At 56.6% G+C, this 19,605-nt stretch overlaps 1 protein-coding gene and 1 long non-coding RNA gene across 8 annotated transcripts in view; one reads left to right on the top strand and one right to left on the bottom strand.

The window, feature by feature from the left end:
• LOC146401553 (uncharacterized) overlaps positions 1–19,605 on the bottom strand; it is an 838,561-nt gene that overhangs the window by 673,840 nt on the left and 145,116 nt on the right. The gene's annotated exons all lie outside the window — the stretch shown is intronic.
• CUL7 (cullin 7) lies at positions 362–18,103 on the top strand. Of its 7 annotated transcripts, none has more exons than XR_014810160.1 (27): positions 362–453; positions 1,223–1,810; positions 2,801–2,952; positions 3,094–3,591; positions 4,102–4,240; positions 4,338–4,534; positions 4,795–5,023; positions 6,968–7,208; positions 7,295–7,400; positions 8,548–8,775; positions 9,049–9,139; positions 9,238–9,409; positions 9,848–9,953; positions 10,175–10,270; positions 10,411–10,586; positions 10,907–11,040; positions 11,371–11,529; positions 11,778–11,884; positions 11,977–12,159; positions 14,374–14,482; positions 14,956–15,110; positions 15,247–15,466; positions 15,578–15,881; positions 16,577–16,722; positions 17,083–17,209; positions 17,293–17,498; positions 17,711–18,103. XR_014810160.1 is itself a non-coding variant. In XM_013977946.3 (26 exons), the coding sequence occupies exons 2-26, from the start codon at positions 1,231–1,233 to the stop codon at positions 18,032–18,034; spliced, it is 5,076 nt and encodes a 1,691-aa protein (XP_013833400.3). In that variant the 5' UTR covers positions 362–453; positions 1,223–1,230; the 3' UTR covers positions 18,035–18,103. The 7 variants fall into 7 exon arrangements, 2 of the variants coding, with proteins under 2 accessions (XP_013833400.3, XP_020954393.2); XR_014810161.1 differs by having other exon boundaries at positions 362–552; XR_014810164.1 differs by lacking the exon at positions 11,778–11,884 and having other exon boundaries at positions 362–552.

The raw sequence follows: 19,605 nt of genomic DNA, 5'->3' as shown, positions 1-19,605 counted from the left end.
TGGGAAGCGGGGGAAGGCACTTCCGGTGGCAGGAGGAGGGGGACGAAGAGGAAAGGGCTGCGGGGAGGAGGAGATGGCGCGCGTCGCCAAGGTGGCACCCCGCGGCTCCGCCCCGGCGCTCTCTCCGGGCCCCTAGCTTTCCGCTGGACTCGGCGGAAATGAGCGGCGGCTCCGGGCGGCCAAATGGGCGGGGCCGCTGGTTAGGGACCCGCCCCGCCCCGCCCCGCCCTGCCCTGGATGCCGCAGACCTGCGCGCGGGAGAGGCGGTGACGGCGGCCGGGCCCTGGGCGTTCGGTCCCGCGCGCCACGCCCCCTCCCGCCTCCCCGCCTCGACCCCTTACTGGGGGCCCAGGCGGGGCCCAAATCTCCGCAGGCGCCGCCGCCATCGTCTGTGCCGCGTCCCTAGCTCGGCGAAGGACAGGCCTCGCGCCGGGACCGCCATCGATTTCTGAGGTGGCCAGAGCCCCGCCGCGGCCCCCTGCCCCGAGCCCGGGTTATCCTCCGCCCACTCGCCCACCCGGCCTCGCGCCCCCCAGTCCACGGAGCCGCGGGGTATTCATCTGGCCTAGCCCTTTCCCCCGCACCGTGCCGCGCGACCCTCTTTTCTCTAGTCTTCAATCCCGGCCCCACAGTCCTCGCGCCCTTCACCCACCGGGTCTCCTGTGCACCCTGTTCGGGGCCTTGAGTCGCCCCACCCGCGGTGCTGCTCCGGCGCCTCCAGCCCACCGCGCCCTTACTCCACCCCCAGGTCTCTGGGTCTTTTCCCTCTGCAGAATCATTCTTCTGTGCTTCAGCATTGGAGCTGGCGTCCCTTCCTATACACACTCGGGGTCTCCATCCCCAACCCCCCAAAACACACATCCCTTTGGGCTTCATACACCCTTTCCCGCTCTGCTGCTGCTGTTTGTTTCAGGGCCCTGTGATTCTCTTTAATTCCAAGGCTGCCCTGCCCCCACTGCCCCCTTCCCACTGCTCCAAACCAACTCACTCCACACTGCTTGCAGGGCCTTAGACCCTCCTTTTAGCCCCCAAATTTTGAATTCATTCAGAACAAATGCCCCAGTGTTCCACTCAGCCTGCAGCAGGCAACTCCTGGGCTCTGCTCTACCCCACCCAGCCAGACAGCTGTTGCCACATTTGCTCTCCCAACTCCTGGGTGTCCTTGATTTGCTGACCTCCCTCTCACTCTAGCTTGCCTGTGTTCTTTTCCTTGTGTTCCCAGGTGCCGGGATGGCGGGGGAACTCCACTACAGGGAATTCAGGGTGCCCTTAGGGCCAGGCTTGCATGCCTATCCGGATGAGCTGATCCGCCAGCGAGTGGGCCATGATGGGCATCCTGAGTACCAGATCCGCTGGCTCATCCTCCAGCGCGGGGATGATGGGGAAGGGGGCTCCAACCAAGTGGACTGCAAGGCAGAGCACATCCTGCTGTGGATGTCCAATGACGAGATCTATGCCAACTGCCACAAGATGCTGGACAAGGACGGCCGGGTCATCGGGCCTTCACAGGAGACAGCCGGGGAGGCTGGAGCCCTGGACAAATCAGTGCTGGGGGAGATGGAAACCGATGTGAAGTCGCTGATTCAGAGGGCCCTAAGGCAGCTGGAGGAATGTGTAGGCGCCATCCCCCCTGCTCCTCTGATTCACACTGTCCATGTGCTCAGTGCCTATGCCAGCATTGAGCCCCTCACGGGGGTCTTCAAAGATCCAAGGGTCCTGGACTTGCTCATGCACATGCTCAGTAGTCCTGATTATCAAATTCGCTGGAGCGCAGGCCGAATGATACAAGCCCTGGCTTCCCATGATGCTGGTGAGGGGCAGTGTCTGGGGAAAGGGGGGACAGGAGAGGGGCTGGGTCAGCCTAGGGCCTCACAGGGCAGGGTGAGCTTCTGACCTCATCCATCATTTATGTAAATGATTCTGTTGCCCTTCTCTTAGAATTGGAAGAAAAGGAGGTGGGAAGGGGAGTGTGAACATCTCTGCAGAAAGGGGAGACTGAGGAGTTCCCACTGTGGCTCAGCGTGTTACGAACCCAGCTAGTATCCACGAGGATGCGGGTTCGATCCTTGACCTCCTTCAGTGGGTTAAGGATCCGGTGTTGCCATGAGCTGTGGTGTAGGTACAGCCGCTTGGATCCTGCGTTACTGTGGCTATGCCTGTGGCCAGCAGCTGCAGGTGATTCGATACCTAGTCTGGGAACTTCCATATGCCACAGGTTCTGCCCTAAAAAGAACACACACACAAAAACAACCTGACTTAGCATCTTTGAGGATGCAGGCTTGATCCCTGGTATTGCTCAGTGGGTTGAGGATCCAGCATTGCCGCAAGCTGTAGCATAGGCCAGCAACTACAGCTCCGATTCAACTCCTAGGCCTGGAACTTCCATATGCCACAGGTGCAGTTGTAAAAAGAAAGAGAAAGGGACTCCTCAAGAACCCCACATGAATTGTCTTTCTATGCGAAGGATTTTATTTATTTATTTATTTATTTATGGCTGTACCTGTGGAAAGCAGATGTTTCTGGGCCAGGGATCAAACCTGCGCCACAGCAATTACAATACCGGATCTTTAACCTGCTAGGCCACCAGGGAACTCCAAAGGAAGAATTTAGACTATTGCTTCTCAGATAGTAATATGACAGAATAAAATAGTAAGCTTTGACTTTTGAAGCAGATCAGCAAATCATGTCATCCCTAGTGTGTGGTGACAAAAGGACTGACCTGAGAGAGTAGAGGGTCTAGGAGAGATGCCTGGGAAGAGTGAGGTTAGGGAGTCGTTACTGATTGGCGTGTGGGTTACAGGGACCCGGACCCAGATCCTCCTGTCACTGAGCCAGCAAGAGGCCATTGAGAAACACCTGGATTTTGATAGCCGCTGTGCTCTGCTCGCTCTGTTTGCACAGGCCACGCTCTCTGAACACCCCATGTCTTTCGAGGGCATTCAGCTGCCACAGGTATTCTGGGGGGAGTGTTGGGAGGGAGCCATGGAAAAAATCTCCAGGACCAGGCCTTTGCACCTGTCCACAGAGGACACAGTGGAGATACGGGCTAAAGCTGAGACAAGGTGGACTTAGGCCAAAGGTTGTGTCCTACAGGTCCCAGGAAGGTTGCTCTTCTCCCTGGTGAAGCACTATTTGCACGTCACCTCTCTCCTGGATCAGCTGAATGACAGTGCCGTGGAACCAGGAGCCCAGAACTCTGCTTCCGAGGAGTTGAGCAGGGAGAGGGGTCGGCTGGAGCTGGAATTCAGCATGGCCATGGGCACCCTCATCTCCGAGCTGGTACAGGCCATGCGCTGGGACTGGGCCTCCCACAGACAGAGGCCCTCAGCCCAGTCCTCCTGTTCCATCTTCCAGCCCCAGCTGGCAGGCGCAGGCCCAGGGCTCCCACAGGCCCAGGCCACGCCCTCCCTCAGGAGGTCAAGGCGGTTTCGCCCTCGCTCTGGGTTCACAAGTGGTGATACCTATGCCTTATATGTGCGGGACACGCTGGAGCCAGGGATGCGCGTGCGGATGCTGGATGACTACGAGGAGATCAGCGCCGGGGACGAGGGCGAGTTCCGGCAGAGCAACAACGGTGTACCCCCAGTGCAGGTGAGCCAGGGTGCCGCGGCGGGACGAGCTGCTGGGGTCTGTCTCGGGTGGGGCATAGCTGGGGTCTCCACTCAGAGGACTCTGGAAGACTACCCAAGGACAAAAGCCCCAAGGGTACTGAAATGGTTTAAAGGGGGCCAAGGATTGAGAGGGGGCCTTTGGAAGGGTTGAGAAAATCTGCCTTTAGGAGATTGAGGTCAGGAAAACTCACTCCCAGGAAGAAGCTGAAGCAGCCAGACTTCCCCAAAGGTCAGTTCAGGAAGACGGCGGGGTTAAGGCCAGGGGGAAGTGTAGGGGCATAAGCCACCCAGGAGAGGTGAGAGGAGAGGCAGAGTCTGGCCCCGTTGGGAGGAAGGCGTCCTTTGTGCGCATGCGCCTGCTCTCCGTACACTAGATGTTTTGCTTTTGGAGGATTGGTCACCCTGAGGGCTCTATGTCCTCATCTTCTGCCACAGCTGATCACTCAGTGAGCTCTCTTCCCCCTCCCTCTCTTTTTCCCCATATCCCCAGGTGTTGTGGGAGTCGACAGGCCGTACCTACTGGGTCCACTGGCACATGCTGCAGATCCTGGGCTTTGAGGAAGACCTTGAGGACGTGGTTGAGGCTGATGAGTACCAGGGGGCAGTGGGCAGTGGAGCCGGGGGTGTAGGTGAGCCCAGAGGGAAGCGGGAGTTAGCTCTGAGCAGAGCTCCTGGTCTGGCTGGATAGGCATTGACATCTCTGTGCCCCACCACCCACTTCCACAGCCCTGCCCTCCTGGAGGTGGAAGCCCATGACCGAGCTCTATGCTGTGCCCTACGCGCTGCCTGAGGATGAGGACACCACGGATAGTGAACACCTGAGCCAGGCAGAGTGGTGGGAGCTCCTCTTCTTCATCAAGAAGCTGGATGGACCTGACCATCGGGAGGTTCTCCAGATCCTGCAGGAGAACCTGGATGAGGAGGTAGAGCTGCTCAGATTCACACAGAGCTTGGAGGGCTGTTCTGCAAGGGCTGGGCTGGAATAGAGCATTTGGAAGGCTCAGAATGGGACCTGGGGTCTACAGTCTAGGATGTTTGGAGGTGTTGGCGAGCTGTTTGGGAGGAGCCAGCCACGAGAGGTTCAGGGTGGAGGAGGCATCTGCGGAGTCCCCTTCCCCAGCAGCTGCTCTTGGAGCCTCTGCCGGCAGAGGTGCCTACAGTGACAGCTTCTCTCTGATGGCAGATTCTGGATGATGACATCCTGGCTGAGCTGGCCGTGCCCACGGAGTTGGCCCAGGAACTGCTGCTGGCTCTGCCACAGCGACTCGATGACAGCGCTCTCAGAGACCTGCTCAGCTGCCGTGTCTACAGGAAGTACGGGCCCGAGACCCTGGCTGGGCAGTCGGTCTACCCATCCGTGCTGGAAGCCCAGGCCCAGCCTCAGAAATCGGCAGTTGCAGCCAGAGTGGAAGGTGGGGCGCCAAATGGACAGCAGCTCTGCAGACTGGTCCCCAGGAGGGCGTTAACCCCTGTGCTGGTGTGGGTGCATTCCTGTCTGGAAGAGACAGCACCTTAGGAAGAATCCGGATTTTGTTTTTCTTTTTTTTTTTCTTTTTTGGCTTCTTAGGGCTGCACCCATGGCATATGGAAACTCCCAGTCTAAGGGTTGAATCAGATCTATAGCTGCCGGGCTATGCCACAGCCACAGCAACGTGGGATCTGAGCCGAGTCTGCGACCTACACCACAGCTTCTGGCAATGCCAGATCCTTAACCCATTGAGCGAGGCCAGGGATGGAACCTGCATCCTCATGGAGCCTAGTCAGATTCGTTTCTGCTGAGCCACATGGGAACTTCAGCACATTTATATTGTTTTTTTTTTTTTTGTCTTTTGTCTTTTTTGTTGTTGTTGTTGTTGTTGTTATTGTTGCTATTTCTTGGGCCGCTCCCTCGGCATATAGAGGTTCCCAGGCTAGGGGTTGAATCGGAGCTGTAGCCACCGGCCTACACCAGAGCCACAGCAACACGGGATCTGAGCCGCGTCTGCAACCTACACCACAGCTCACGGCAACGCCGGATCATTAACCCACTGAGCAAGGGCAGGGATCAAACCCACAACCTCATGGTTCCTAGTCGGATTCGTTAACCACTGCGCCACGACGGGAACTCCCAGCACATTTATATTGTTATGCAACTGTCATTACTATCCATTTCTAGAACTTTTTCTCTCTTTTCCAACTGAAACTCAGGACCCACGAACAACTAACTCTCCATTAGCCGCCTCAGCCCCGGCCACTGCCATTCTACTTTCTGTCTCTAGGTTTTTTATTATCCCAAATACCTCACACAAGTGGAATCCCTGCAAAGAGTGAAGGAGGATGTAAAGTTAGAACATCATAGGAGATATGAAGCTTTGAAAGCCCTTATACTGAATTTCTTTCTATCATGGAGAAAAACAGATGTGTGCATGCTTCTAGATATAGGGAAACACTCTGGTTTGCAGATAAGCTGTTCTGCTGTTTTAAGAATATATAATAAGCAGAATTCCCATTGTGGCACAGTGGAAACAAATCCAACTAGAAACCATGAGGTTGCAGGTTCGATCCCTGGCCTCGCCCCGTGGGTTAAGGATCCAGCGTTGCCATGAGCTGTAGTGTAGGTCACAGAGATGGCTCGGATCCGGCGTTGCTGTGGCTGTGGTGTAGGCCAGCAGCTGTGGCTCCGATTCAACCCCGAGCCTAGGAACTTCCATATGCTGTGCATGCAGCCCTAAAAAGACAAAAAAAAAGAAAAAAATATAGCATAAGGAGTTCCTGCTGTAGTGGGTTAAGGTTCTGGTGTGGTCACAGCTGTGGCATGGGTCTCAGATGCAGCTTGGATTCGATCCCTGGCCTGGGAACTTCCATATGTGGTGGGTGTGGCTGAAAAAAGGGGAAAAAATAGAATAAAAAATTTGTCATGAAGCTGTTTTAAAAGTAGATTAAGAGATGTTGTGAGGTTCTAAAACCTAACTTTTATTTATTTATTAATTGTCTTTTTAGGGCCATTCTTGGAGCATATGGAAGTTCTCAGGCTAGGGGTTGAATCTGAGCTTTGGCTGCCAGCCTACACCACAGCCACGGCAACATGGGATCTGAGCTACTTCTGTGAACTACACTGCAGCTTGCTGCAAAGCCAGATCTTTAACCCACTGAGCGAGGCCAGGGATTGAACCCGTATCCTCATGGACATTCCGTCAAGTTCTTAACCCACTGAGCCACAATGGGAACTCCCCCAAACCTAACTTATAGGGGGACGAAAAAATCAAAAACATTTTTAGGAGAAATTAGGAAGCAAGATTGAGAATTAATGACTCTATCTCTCCATTTCTGATCCCTCACTAACAATGGCCAACTTTTGTGTCTTTCCTTTCCTCTAGCAAAAGAAGCCTCAACTCAGTGCCATCACACTTCCCTGCAGAGTCTGGTGGAGGGTTATGGTCCTGCTGGGAAGATCTTCCTGGATCTGGAGCGAGCCCTCCGCTCAGAGGGACCCCGAGAGGGTGAGGTCAAGCCACTCCTGCTGCAGCTGCAGCGGCATCCCCAGCCCTTCCTCGCGCTGATGCGGAGCCTCGACACTCCAGCCGCAGCCAACAGGGCCCTGCACCTCACTGTCCTGAGGTGAGAGGGTGGTGAGGGGTGGGGTTGAGCAGAGGGGTCTTTGAGGCTGCCTGCACATCTCTATCCTCCTGTCCCCTGTTCCCCAGAATCCTGATGCAGCTGGTGGACTTTCCTGAGGCACTGCTGCTCCCCTGGCATGAGGCCATGGACACCTGCATGGCCTGCCTGCGGTCCCCAGACACTGACCGAGAGGTACCCCTGCTCTGCTCCAGGGGGATGCTGGGAGAGAGAGGACATAGAACAGCTTCTGGCAGGGCACACCCCCTGAGTGAGGTTCTGGAGGGCACCACGGAGCCTTTGAGCTCTTGGTTTGGGTTTGAGGCTTTTGTGTTTTTTTTGGCTGCATCTGAGGCATGTGGAAGTTTCCAGGCCAGGTGTCAAACCTGTGCCACAGCAGCAACCTGAGCCACTGCAGTGACAACACTGGATTTTTGGCCTGCTACACCGAAAGGGAATTCCTGGATTTTATTTTTATTTATTTATTTATTTATTTTGTCTTCTTGCCATTTATTTCTTGGGCTGCTCCCGTGCATGTGGAGGTTCCCAGGCTGGGGGTCGAATCGGAGCTGTAGCCACCAGCCTGTGCCAGAGCCACAGCAACGCTGGATCCGAGCCGCATCTGCGACCTACACCACAGCTCATGGCAACGCCGGATCCTTAACCCACTGAGCAAGGCCAGGGACCGAACCCTCAACCTCATGGTTCTTAGTTGGATTCATTAACCACTGAGCCATGCCGGGAACTCCCACCATCTCCTTTTTTGACATAAAAGGTTGTATTACATTAAGAACCACCGTGGTGTCTGTCTGGCTGGGCCTGTGGAGGTGAGGGGGTAAAGGAGGCAGTGGGGTCCTCCTGCCACAGAGCCATCCTAGGCACAGAGGCTTGGAAAGGGGTCAGAGAACCAGGGTCGCGGTGGCAGTGGGTGTCTGCAGAACACACCTGGGGCTGTTATCCAGACTCTGGCTCCAGCATACACACCTCCGGTCCCTCTCCCTGCTTGGGGCCTGAGCATCTCAAAACACAGCCCCACAGCTGGTTCTTGAGGCAGCAGGGCCTGAAAAGAAACCCCAGAAGATGCCCTCCACATCTGATGCCAGCATGATCAGTAGCTGAGAATCCCAGTGTTCAGGGCACCTCTTGGCTTTTCCGTTTCACTTCGTTTGGTTCCCTAATTCCACCGAGGCCTCGTGTCTTCCCATCCCTGGCTCTTTACTTCCTCACTGTTCACTGCAGTAGCCCGGGCACCTAGCACACACTGGGTGTGTAGTCAGCACTACTGAAGATGCCTGGTCCTCCAGCGGGTTCCCTTTAGTCTCTCTCCCTGCCCCCACCCCAGGTGCTCCAGGAGCTGATCCTCTTCCTGCACCGCCTGGCCTCGGTGAGCAGGGACTACGCCGTGGTGCTGAATCAGCTGGGAGCCCGCGATGCCATCTCCAAGGCCCTGGAAAAGCACCTGGGAAAGCTGGAGCTGGCTCAGGAGCTGCGGGACATGGTGTTCAAGTGTGAGAAGCACGCGCACCTCTACCGGAAACTCACCACCAACATCCTGGGAGGCTGTATCCAGGTCAGGAGGAAGGGCAAGGGGAAGGGCTTGTGGGTTCACAACTAGGAAAGGATCTGAGACCTGAGCAGTGGCAGGGGAAGGGGGTGTGTTCCTGAAGTTGGGAAAGGCAGGTGAGTCTCGTGAACTGGGGGCATTCCTTCCCCGCCCCCTCGCCATCTGGTCCTGCTGGGCCAGTGGTACAGAGGCAGTCCTGTGGCTGCTGCGGTTCTTTTTCCACGTGTTTCCTTGTCCCTGTCCCGCCCCGCACCCCTTCTCTCCGACGCCCGGCTGCAGATGGTGCTGGGCCAGATCGAAGACCACAGACGCACCCACCGCCCCATCAACATCCCCTTCTTTGACGTGTTCCTCAGATATCTGTGCCAGGGTTCGTGCCTGTCCCCACATTACCCCAAGTCTGCACCCCTCCATCCTTCCCTCACACCTTCCAGGCTGTGACTGCCACCCCTTCCCGCTGGCCCGTAGGCTCCAGTGTGGAGGTGAAGGAGGACAAGTGCTGGGAGAAGGTGGAGGTGTCCTCCAACCCTCACCGGGCCGGCAAACTGACCGACCGCAACCCCAAGACCTACTGGGAGTCCAACGGCAGCACCGGCTCCCACCACATCACCTTGCACATGCGCCAGGGCGTCCTCGTCAGGTAACACGCTCCTTGCCTGTGCGTAGCCAAATTGCCGTGCTTTCTTGTGACTTCCCTACTGTTTGTCTTGGGGAAGCACCTCACCTCCCTGAACGGGATCAAAGAGTCCCCTTGGCTGTGTCCACGAGGACAGAACTGGATTGGGTTCTTTTTTTTTTTTTTTTTGACTTTTTAGAGCCCACCCACAGCATATGGAGGTTCTCAGGGGTCGAACCGGAGCTGTGACTGTGGACTTACCTCGCAGCCATAGCAACCGGGGATCCAAGCTTTGTCTGTAATCTACACCACAGCTCATGGCAATGCCGGATTCTTAACCCACTGAGTGAGGCCAGGGATTTGAACCCACAACCTCATGGTTCCTAGTCAGATTCTTTTCTGCTGCACCATGACGGGAACTCTTGGATCAGGTTCTGATTGGTTCCTCTCCTCTGCTCGCAGGCAGCTGGCTCTGCTGGTGGCTGGCGAAGACTCGAGTTACATGCCCGCCAGGGTGGTGGTTTTTGGGGGCGACAGCACCACCTCTCTTAACACAGAACTCAACTCGGTAGGGAGCTCCCCTCCTGCCCAGACCCCTAAATGCCTATATTCCTCCTTTTCTTGAGCCCCATAGATCAAGTCCAGCCTTGGGCCCATGTGACAGCATCAGGCCCTGAGCAGTGAAGGTGGCGTCAGGACCCTTTCATCAGGAGGCCTCACACCCCAGGGCTGGTGCTTTCAGCACTCCATCCTTACATGTGGCGGTAACAGCACTCTCTGCTCCCCCAGGTCAATGTAATGCCCTCCGCCAGACGGGTGGTCCTCCTGGAGAACCTGAACCGCTTCTGGCCCATCATCCAGATCCGCATAAAGCGCTGCCAGCAGGTGGGGCCAGGGCATGGTGGGGGTGGCCCCTGGGCGCTGGGCCCTACCCCCAGGAACTGTTGCAGATCTTGGGCCAGCGCTCCAGCCCTTCCTAAGGCCCCACTGTGGGGCTGGTGGAAATGGACCTGTGTGTGTTGCAGGGTGGCATCGACACACGCATTCGGGGGTTGGAAGTCCTGGGCCCCAAGCCCACATTCTGGCCTGTGTTCCGGGAGCTGCTGTGTCACCACACACGCCTCTTCTACATGGTTCGGGCCCAGACTTGGAGCCAGGACATAGCGGAGGACCGCAGGAGCCTCCTGCACCTGAGCTCCAGGTGTGTGTGAGTGGGTGTGTGCCTGTGTGTGAGAGAGATAAGAGCATTACAGAGGGCTGCCGGGGGGCTCCTGTGACGGGTGACCATGCTTGGGAGGGGGCCGGAATGTTCTGTAGTTGGAGGAAGGAAAGAAAGGACAAGAAGGAGAGGTTTCTGTGGTGGCTGGGAATGGGGGTGCCAAGGAATCGAGGGGGTTGTGACATCCTGAGGGGGGAGTTTGGCTGGTTTTAGGGAAGCTGGCGATCTTAGGTTGGGGGGACACGGGGTAGGTCACTTAAGCCTCCAGCCCCCCACACCTTACTCCCCATCCTCCTCCCCAGACTCAACGGGGCTCTTCGCCACGAGCAGAATTTTGCCAATCGCTTCCTCCCTGACAACGAGGCGGCCCAAGCCCTGGGCAAGAGCTGCTGGGAGGCCCTGGTCAGCCCCCTGGTGCAGAACGTCACCTCCCCCGGTAACTGCCCCGCCCCGCACTAGCCTCTCGCGTGGCCCTGCTCACCGGCCCCTTCTTGCTCTACTCTAGAGCCACCTGGGAAATGCTCTTGGCCTTTTTGGTACCCACGTTCGTTTGGTATCCATGTGTTCCCCTTCTCACAGCCCAGGGGCCGCCTCCTTTCCCCTGTCTTCCACGTGCCAGCTGCCACCACAAGGTCAAGGGGGTCCTTGCAACCTTCCTTACCGTATGGTTCTGTCCCGTTGCCCTTTCTCTGCACTCCTGTCCAGCCCAGCTTCCCTGCTGGCCTGCAGACGCGCTCTGCCTTGGCTTGTTTTCCCCCGCCCCCAGATGAGGATGGCATCAGCCCCATGGGCTGGCTGCTGGACCAGTACCTGGAGAGCCGGGATGCTGCCTACAACCCCCAGAGTCGCGCGGCTGCTTTCTCCTCACGGGTGCGCCGCCTCACCAACCTGCTGGTGCACGTGGAGCCCTGCGAGGCGTCCCCCAGTGAGTGCTGGGGATTCAGGCGGGAGCTTGGGTGCTTGGTCCCCACCACCCTGCATGCTGCAGGTGTCTGTTCTTCTCTCCCTCCCCTCCCTCAGCCTGTTTATCTTCCTGTCTGTGACCCCCTACCCGGGACCATCACGTTGGGCAGGAGCATGAGGAAAGGCCCCCAGGCTCACCCTTGAGTGGGGACCAAGGAACTGCGGGGCTCCCCACTGCCGCCGCCTCTGCCCCTTCCCCTGTCTCCACAGAGGGCAGAAACAGAAGCCATGACTGGAGCTCTCTGGCCACCCAGGGGCTTCCCAGCAGCATCATGAGAAACCTGACCCGTTGCTGGCAGGCCTTTGTGGAGGAGAAGGTGGGAGGAGTGGGCCGGGGTGGTGCGGCGGTGGGGGGCAGACCAAGACTGTGGCCCCTTCACGCTGCCACCCCTTCCTTCCTTCCCTCCAGGTGAACAGCTTTCTGACCTCACGCTGGCAGGATGATGACTTTGTGCCCCGCTACTGCGACCACTTTCACAATCTGCAGAAGTCGAGCTCCGAGCTGTTTGGGCCACGGGCGGCCTTCTTGCTGGCGCTGCAGAACGGCTGTGCCGGGGCCCTGCTGAGGCTCCCTTTCCTCAAAGCTGCCCACGTGAGCCACCTGCCCTCCCTTCCCCCCGCCGGGGCCTCTCGCTTCCCCACCGCCTCAGAATGGCCCACCTTCCACTCCCACTTCACGAGGAGCACTCCTGCTATAGAAACCTGTTATCAAAAACTCCAAAAACCGTGGCCACTTTGTGCCGTCCTAACTTAGCTCGGCATGCTTTCTTCTACTTGTGTGCTTGATTTCACGTAGCTTACCCGTGAGTAGCTAAAATGCCTTATCCTGTTTTCTTTTTGACTGCAACTTCCCCATGTGGAACTTCTGGGGCCAGCGATGGAACCTGCACCACAGCAGTGACCCAAGTCACCACAAAATGCCAGATTCTTAACCCCTCCTTCCTGTTTTCTTTTGACCCTTACACTAAAAGCAACATTTTCCTGGTTGCTATTTGTCCTCATTTAAAAACTTTTGCATAAATTGCCATCTAATGGATATACTATAATTACTCCACCATTCCCATTATCCCACAATTTTTTTTTTTTTTTTTTTTTTTTTTGCTTTTTAGGGCCGAGCCTGAGGCATATGGAAGTTCCCAGGCCAGGGGTTGAATCAGAGCTGCAGCTGCCAGCCTACACCATAGCCACAGCAACTCGGTATCCAAGCCGCGTCTTTGACCTACACCACAGCTTGCAGCAATCCTGGATCCTTAGCCCACTGAGCGATGCCAGGGATGGAACCCGTGTCTTTATGGATACTAGTCAGATTCATTTCCGCTGCGCCACAACAGGAACCCCATCCCACGAATATTTAATAAGCACTTTAAAATGTGTCAGGGATGGAGTTCCTGTCATGGCACAGCAGAAACAAATCCGACAGGAAACCATGAGGTTGTGGGTTCAATCCCTGGCCTCGCTCGGTGGGCTAAGGATCTGGTGTTGCCGTGAGCTGTGGTGTAGTTTGCAGACTCGGCTCAGATCTGGCATTGCTGTGTCTAGTGTAGGCCAGCAACTGCATGTCTGATTAGACCTCTAGCCTGGGAACCTCCATATGCTGCAGGAGCAGCCCTAGAAAAAGCAAAAATAAAAAGTGTCAGGGGGGTTCCCATCATGGCTCAGCAGAAACAAATCTAACTATTATCCATGAGGACACAGGTTCAATCAATCCCTGGCTTCGCTCAGTTGGGTTAAGGATCCAACTTTGCCTTGAGCTGTGGTGTAGGTCGCAGATGTGGTTCGGATCCTGTGTTGCTGTGGCTGTGGTGTAGGCCGGCAGCTGCAGCTCCGATTGGACCTCTAGCCTGGAAACTTCCTCTAGCTCTAAAAAGCCCCAAAATAAAAAATAAAATAAAATGTGTCAAGCACGGTTATAGAGCTGTAGGTGAAGTCCCTTCCCTCAAAGTTGTCTTCTGGAGAAGATGCACAGTTAAGCAAATGACAGACTAAAATGTGAGAAGCACCTTGGTAAGCAGAGGGCAGCGCAGTGGGAGCAGGAGGCTCGGCTGCAACAACGCCATGTGACCATCCTGGCACAGAACTTACAGGTGTACCTCATTATATTGCCCCTTGCTTTTTACTCTGCTTCGTAGATAATGTATTTTTTAACTTTTTTTTTTTTTTTTTTTTTTTTTTTTGCTTTTTAGGGTCACACCTGTCACATATGGAAGTCCCGGGCCAGAGGTTGAGCCTCTTGGGATTTGAGCCCTGTCTGCGATCTACACCACAGCTCATGCCGGATCTATAACCCACTGAGCGCGGCCAGGGATTGAACCTGCATCCTCATGGATACTAGTCAGGTTGTTTCCGCTGAGCCACAACAGGAACTCCTTAACCTATTGAAGGTTTGTGGCAATCCTGCATTGTTAGGTGATGGTCAGCACTTTTTTTAGCAATAATGTATTTTTTTTTTTCTTTTTGCCATTTCTAGAGCCGCTCCTGCGGTCTATGGAGGTTCCCAGGCTAGGGGTCTAATCAGTAGCTGCCAGCCTACACCAGAGCCACAGCAACTCGGGATCCGAGCCGAGCCGGGTTTGCGACCTACACCACAGCTCACGGCAACGCCGGATCCTTACCCCATTGAGCAAGGCCAGGGATCAAACCCGCAACCTCATGGTTCCTAGTCAGATTCATTAACCACTGAGCCACAACGGGAATTCCAGCAATAATGTATTGTTTAGTTAAGGTATGTACATTGTTTTTTAGACATAATGCTATGTATACTTAATAGACTACCAGAAAATGTAAGCATACTTTTATATGCACTCAGAAACCAGAAAACATGTGTGACTTTATTGTGAGCCTGGAGCCAAACGAGCAAAATCTCCGAGGTGTGCTTCTGTCTCTTCATGCTCAGTTAAACTTTGGATGTGCTGAATGTGAGAAAACATTTTTCAGTATTGTTCTCATTGTCAATGCGCACAGCTGTTAATGATTTCAGTTTTAGAAAACCGTTGAGCAGGAATTCCCGTCGTGGCTCAGCCGAGAGTGAACCTGGACTAGCACCCATTAGGACGAAGGTTCGATCCCTGGCCTTGCTCAGTGGGTTAAGGATCTGGCGTTGCTGTGAGCTGAGGTGTAGGTGGCAGATGCAGTTCAGATCCCGAGTTGCCGTGGCTGTGGCTGTGGCGTAGGCTGGCAGCTTCAGCTCCGATTCGACTTCTAGCCTGGGAACCTCCACATGCTGAAGGTGCAGCCCTAAGAAGACAAAAAATTAAACAAAACAAAACAAAACCCTTGACCCATTGATGAAGCTGCTGGCCATGTGTAACTCCCTCCTCAGGCCCTCTGCTTCTCCCACTCACCTCCTCCGCTCTCTTCATAGTTTTCCTGTTCTCTTCCTGCTGCCCAGGTGAGTGAGCAGTTTGCCCGGCACATTGACCAGTGTATCCGTGGCAGCCGGAATGGTGGGCCCCAGGGGATGCTGGCCCAGCTACAGCAATGCCTGGAAAGCGTTCTGATCTTCTCTGGTTTGGAGATCGCCACCACTTTCGAGCATTACTACCAGTGAGTGTGGACCGAGATAGTGGGCAGTGGGGGGAGGCAGGATGACAGGCAGGGCCAGCTCTGGGGTCCCTGAGCCGGAGGCCGCCCCATGCCAAGCCCCTACACTGAGGCTCGGCCTGGGCTCTGCGCCCTGCAGGCACTACATGGTGGACCGTGTCTTTGCCGTGGGCTTCTCGAGCTGGCTGGAGGAGGTTGCACTGGATCAGATCGGCCCCTGCTTCCCCAACCGCCTCCCCCAGCAGATTTTTCGGAGCCTGAGCACCTCGGAGGAGCGGCAGCGCCAGTTCCACGTGTACCAGCTTCAGCGGCTTGATCAGCAACTCCTGAAGCTGGAGGGCACAGAGAGGAAGATCCAGGTGGGTGCAGGGGAGGGGAATTAGCAAGTGGGTGGGTGGGAGGCAGAGACAGAGGCACAAGCTGGACCCAAGGAGCCCACTGGCTTTGGGTGCCGTGTGTTCCACCCTCAGGTGGGCTGTGAAGCCAGTGGCAGGGGGCACACAAGAGGGAATGGAGAGGAAGCTGAGCTGGAGGTTGGGGTGGTGGCAGAGGCAGTAGCGGCGATAGCCGAAGAGGCCGAGAAGGAGGAGGATGACAACGAGGACGAGGACGACAACGAGGACCTCTACTATGAAGGGGCGATGCCGGAAATGTCTGTGCTCGTGCTGAACGGCTCACCCACTGGCTCCATCTGCCACCCGCTCAACCCCAGAACCTGCTTGCCCGCCTACCTGAGGGACACCTTGAACCGATACTCCAACTTCTACATCAAGAGTGAGCAGCGGGGCTGAGGGAACTGGGGGCTGGAAAGAGGATGGGATAAGAACCTGGGCTTGGGGGCAACCCCTGGGGCTGGCAGCCTTGATGGGGTGGGTTTGAGAAGAAGGGGCAGCAGCTTGGGTTTGAGGGGAGGGTGGGACTATGGGCACCTGATCCCAGGCTGTTGCCCTTTCTGTCCTTAAAATGAGACCCAGGACTCTCATGGGTGGTGGGGAGGATGGAGGCGAGAGGCACCTGAGGCCACCAGGAAGGGCTTTCCCTCTATGTAGGTGTCTGACTCCTGGTTAGTCACTGTAACCTACGTTTCCCACTAGAGGCTGATCCTGGGCTGGGCAGTGACAAAGGAGGGGGACACTTAGACCCTGCCCTCAAGGAGCTCCTACACTTGTAGGGGAGACATTGTTTCCAGTTTGATGAAAGCCCCAGTCCTTCCTCATTATGTTTTTTCCTCCCTTAAAACAGTGGGGAACTCCTTGGAGGCCCTGATCACAGCTCGCCTGGCACAGGGTGGGCTCCCAGATACTCAGGCCTCCTCGGAGGCAGACACACAGAAGGCTGAGCTGTGAAAGCTCGGGCCAGGAACCAGTGTCCACAAATGCTGGGCCCCAGGCTCTGCAGAGGGGACAAAACTCCACCTATAGCATGTCCTCCCCAGCCCTTGACCCCTCCTCCTCCCTGATGCTCCTCAGGTCACAGCTACCCTGCTCTAGAGCGGGGCCCACATCGGCGACTGCAGTGGACATGGCTGGGCCGGGCTGTGCTGCAGTTTGGGGACCAGACGCTGCAAGTGACCACCGTGCAGATGTGGCTGCTGCTGCATCTCAACGAGCTGCAGGTGGCCCAGCCCTCGCGCCTCCCTGCTCTCTCGCCTGGCCCTCCCCTTTCTTCCCTTCCCCCTCCTTGTTCCACCCCCTGGGGAAGCCCTCATGCTTCCCTCCTCTTTTTTTTCTTTTCAGGGCCACACCTGCAGCATATGAAAGTTCTCAGGCTAGGGGTTGAATCGGAGCTGCAGCTGCTGGCCTACACCACAGCCACAGCGGCGCCGAGCTGGATCTGCAACCTACACCACAGCTCTTGGCAATGCCGGATCCCAGACCCACTAAGCAAGGCCAGGGATCAAACCCACATCCTCATGGATACTAGTTGGATTTGTTTCCGCTGCACCACAATGGGAACCTTCCCTCCTCTTTCTAAGGCCGTCTCCGTGGAGCGTCTGCTGGCGCTGTCCGGGCTCTCTCCAGATGTGCTGAATTGGGCAATTAGACCTCTTGCCTCTTCAAGGGGCCCCCTGGAACTTCATGAGCCAAAGGACGCCCCAGGAGGTCTGTACTTAGGGCACCGGGGCCTCTGCTCTGAGCCGGGGCAGCCTCCTCGCAGGCCCCCACTGAGTGACCGCCTGTTTCAGGGGTTCTCAGGATTCGAGATGACAGTGATGAACCCACACCGCGGAAGGGCAACGTGTGGCTCATCCCAGTTCCGACATACGTGAAAGCTGAGGACGAGGAGGTCCGGAACTTGGAGAAGAGACGGAACCTCCTCAACTGCCTCATCGTCCGAATCCTCAAGGCCCACGGGGATGAGGGGCTGCACATTGACCAGCTTGTCTGCCTGGTAGGTGGGGGTGGGTGGAGGGAGAGGGGGTGTTGGGGGGCAGTCCCCAGGAGGAGGTGGACCCACCTTTGAAGCCTCTGGCTCCCTGTGGAGCTGTGGGTAGGTGAGGAGTGAGACTGGGGTGCATCTGATGTCCTGGGTGACCTGGGACTGGAAGCTAGAGGTGGGGTGAGCTCTGACTCTCCTTTCCCCACCCTCCTCCACCATACCAGGTGTTGAAGGCCTGGCACAAGGGCCCATGTCCTCCCAGGGGCTTGGTCAGCAGCCTTGGCAGCGGGTCCACCTGCAGGAGCACCGATGTTCTCTCCTGCATCCTGCACCTCCTGGGCAAGGGCACAGTGAGACGCCAGGACGACCGGCCCCAGATGCTGTCCTATGCGGTCCCCGTAACTGTGATGGAGCCTCACACTGAGTCCCTGAACCCAGGTGCCTCGGGCCCCAACCCACCCCTCACCTTCCACACCCTGCAGATCCGCTCCCGGGGCGTGCCCTACGCCTCCTGCACCGGCACCCAGAGCTTCTCTACCTTCCGGTAGCCCTGGAGTCAGGCTCAGGGCTGGGTCCGGCTGGGGGCTTTCTACAGAATAAAATGCAGAAGTTCGACACCTTGGCCTGTGTGGTGACTGCTGGGGATGTGCCAGGGGCAGGGGGCGCTTTCCTCCCTGACAAAGGAGAAAAGCCCTGTGTTCTGAGGCTGTCTCACGCCACGCCGGAATCACTCCCTGGGTGAAGATGGCAGGCTGGGGAGAAAGGTAGAGGGTGTGACAGTCTCCCCTCTCCGCAGGGGGATTAAGTGGACTCCAGGATGGGCCTTCTCAGGGGGTATGTGGTCAGAAGTGCTTTCACCTGGCAGACCGGAGAGCCAAGCCCACCTTGCTGCCAGCTGGATGGCTTGTAGCTTTGGCAGATCTTCAAGCAGGGCTCCGTTTCCCTTGTTTGTGGAATTGGACCGGTCACTGTGGGACTCTGACAAGTGCCAGGTGTGAGAGCACTTGACAGGGTGAAGGCTTTGCCACCGAATCCCTCTTTTGGTCACCATGCTCAGCAGCGCCCCGCCCCTTCCCGAGGTCAGGTGGACAGGAGGTGAGGTAAAGGACCCTGGTGGCCGCTACAGGCATCCAGGACCTTTGTGTATGTTCCAGCCGGACACTCTTGGATGTGGGATGGAAGCAGACCTAGAAGGAACTGCAGCCCCTCTTCACTCCTCCCTGCCCCCCCTTCACTACTCTGCCTCTGCCCCTTGTCTGGCTGTGCAGGGTGCACATTCTGGACAGAGCTGGAGCCCAAGTAACCCTGGAGACAGGCCCGTGCCACTGTGCTGCTGTGATTGCCCCCCCCCCCCCCCCCCCCCCGGCTCCATCCACACAGAGGCAGGACCCTGAGGCCAGCGGTGGAGCTCTGCATCCTGAGTCCACCACTAGGGGACCAGGAGGAAGCTACAGAAGAAAGGAGGGGAAGGAGCGAGAGAGTCAGGTGGTGAGATGGCACAGGGGCCAGACAGAGGGATGGGAGTGCCACCCAGGACCAGGACTTGGAATAGAATTGGCGCAGCAGCAACGAATCCAACTAGTATCCAGGAGGTTGCAGGCTAGATCCCTGTCCTTGCTCAGTGAGTTAAGGATCCAGCATTGCTGTTGAGCTGTAGTGGAGATCGCAGACTCAGCTTGGATCTGGTGTGGCTGTGGCTGTGACTGTAGCTGCGACTGTGGCCAGCAGCTGTAGCTCCAATTCGACCCCTAGCCTGGGAATTTCCATATGCCCCGGCTGTGGCCCTAAAAAGCAAAAAAAAAAAAAAAAACAAGTCTGAAAGGGAAAAAGGAGCCAGGGCTTGGGACTCAGGATGCCCGGGATGAGGGAGCAAAACAGAGTGAGGGCCATGCTTGCTTTGCAGTGTGCTGGCTCCAGGGTGCTGTGGGTGGTTCTCACAGCAGAACCATCCTGTTGGCCCGGGCTATCCTGAGGCAGCAGCAGCAGGCTGGGGAAGCCATGGGCACAGTGGGGTTGCTACAGTTTGTCACATGGTGCCTCTTGACCTTTGTGCCAGAGATTGTGGCTCTTTCACTGGCCCAGGCCATGCCCTCATTATGTCGAGCCAGCTCTCCAGGTA

Source organism: Sus scrofa, chromosome 7 (assembly GCF_054392235.1).
Source record: "Sus scrofa isolate SSC_HxYL_T2T_F1_AM1 chromosome 7, Sscrofa_HxYL_maternal_Yorkshire_Landrace_v2.0, whole genome shotgun sequence".
NCBI classification, from domain to species: domain Eukaryota; kingdom Metazoa; phylum Chordata; class Mammalia; order Artiodactyla; family Suidae; genus Sus; species Sus scrofa.
The sequence above is the reverse complement of the archived record's forward strand: the minus strand, read 5'-3'. Positions and strand labels throughout refer to the sequence as shown.

What these genes read in the sequence shown, in the direction of transcription:
- CUL7 (XM_013977946.3), top strand. Translation starts at nt 1,231, where the DNA reads ATGGCGGGGGAACTCCACTACAGGGAATTCAGGGTGCCCTTAGGGCCA. An exon ending in ACGGTGTACCCCCAGTGCAG is followed by an intron (nt 3,592 to 4,101) that starts GTGAGCCAGGGT and finishes CCATATCCCCAG; the next exon opens with GTGTTGTGGGAGTCGACAGG. An exon ending in GCATAAAGCGCTGCCAGCAG is followed by an intron (nt 10,271 to 10,410) that starts GTGGGGCCAGGG and finishes TGTGTGTTGCAG; the next exon opens with GGTGGCATCGACACACGCAT.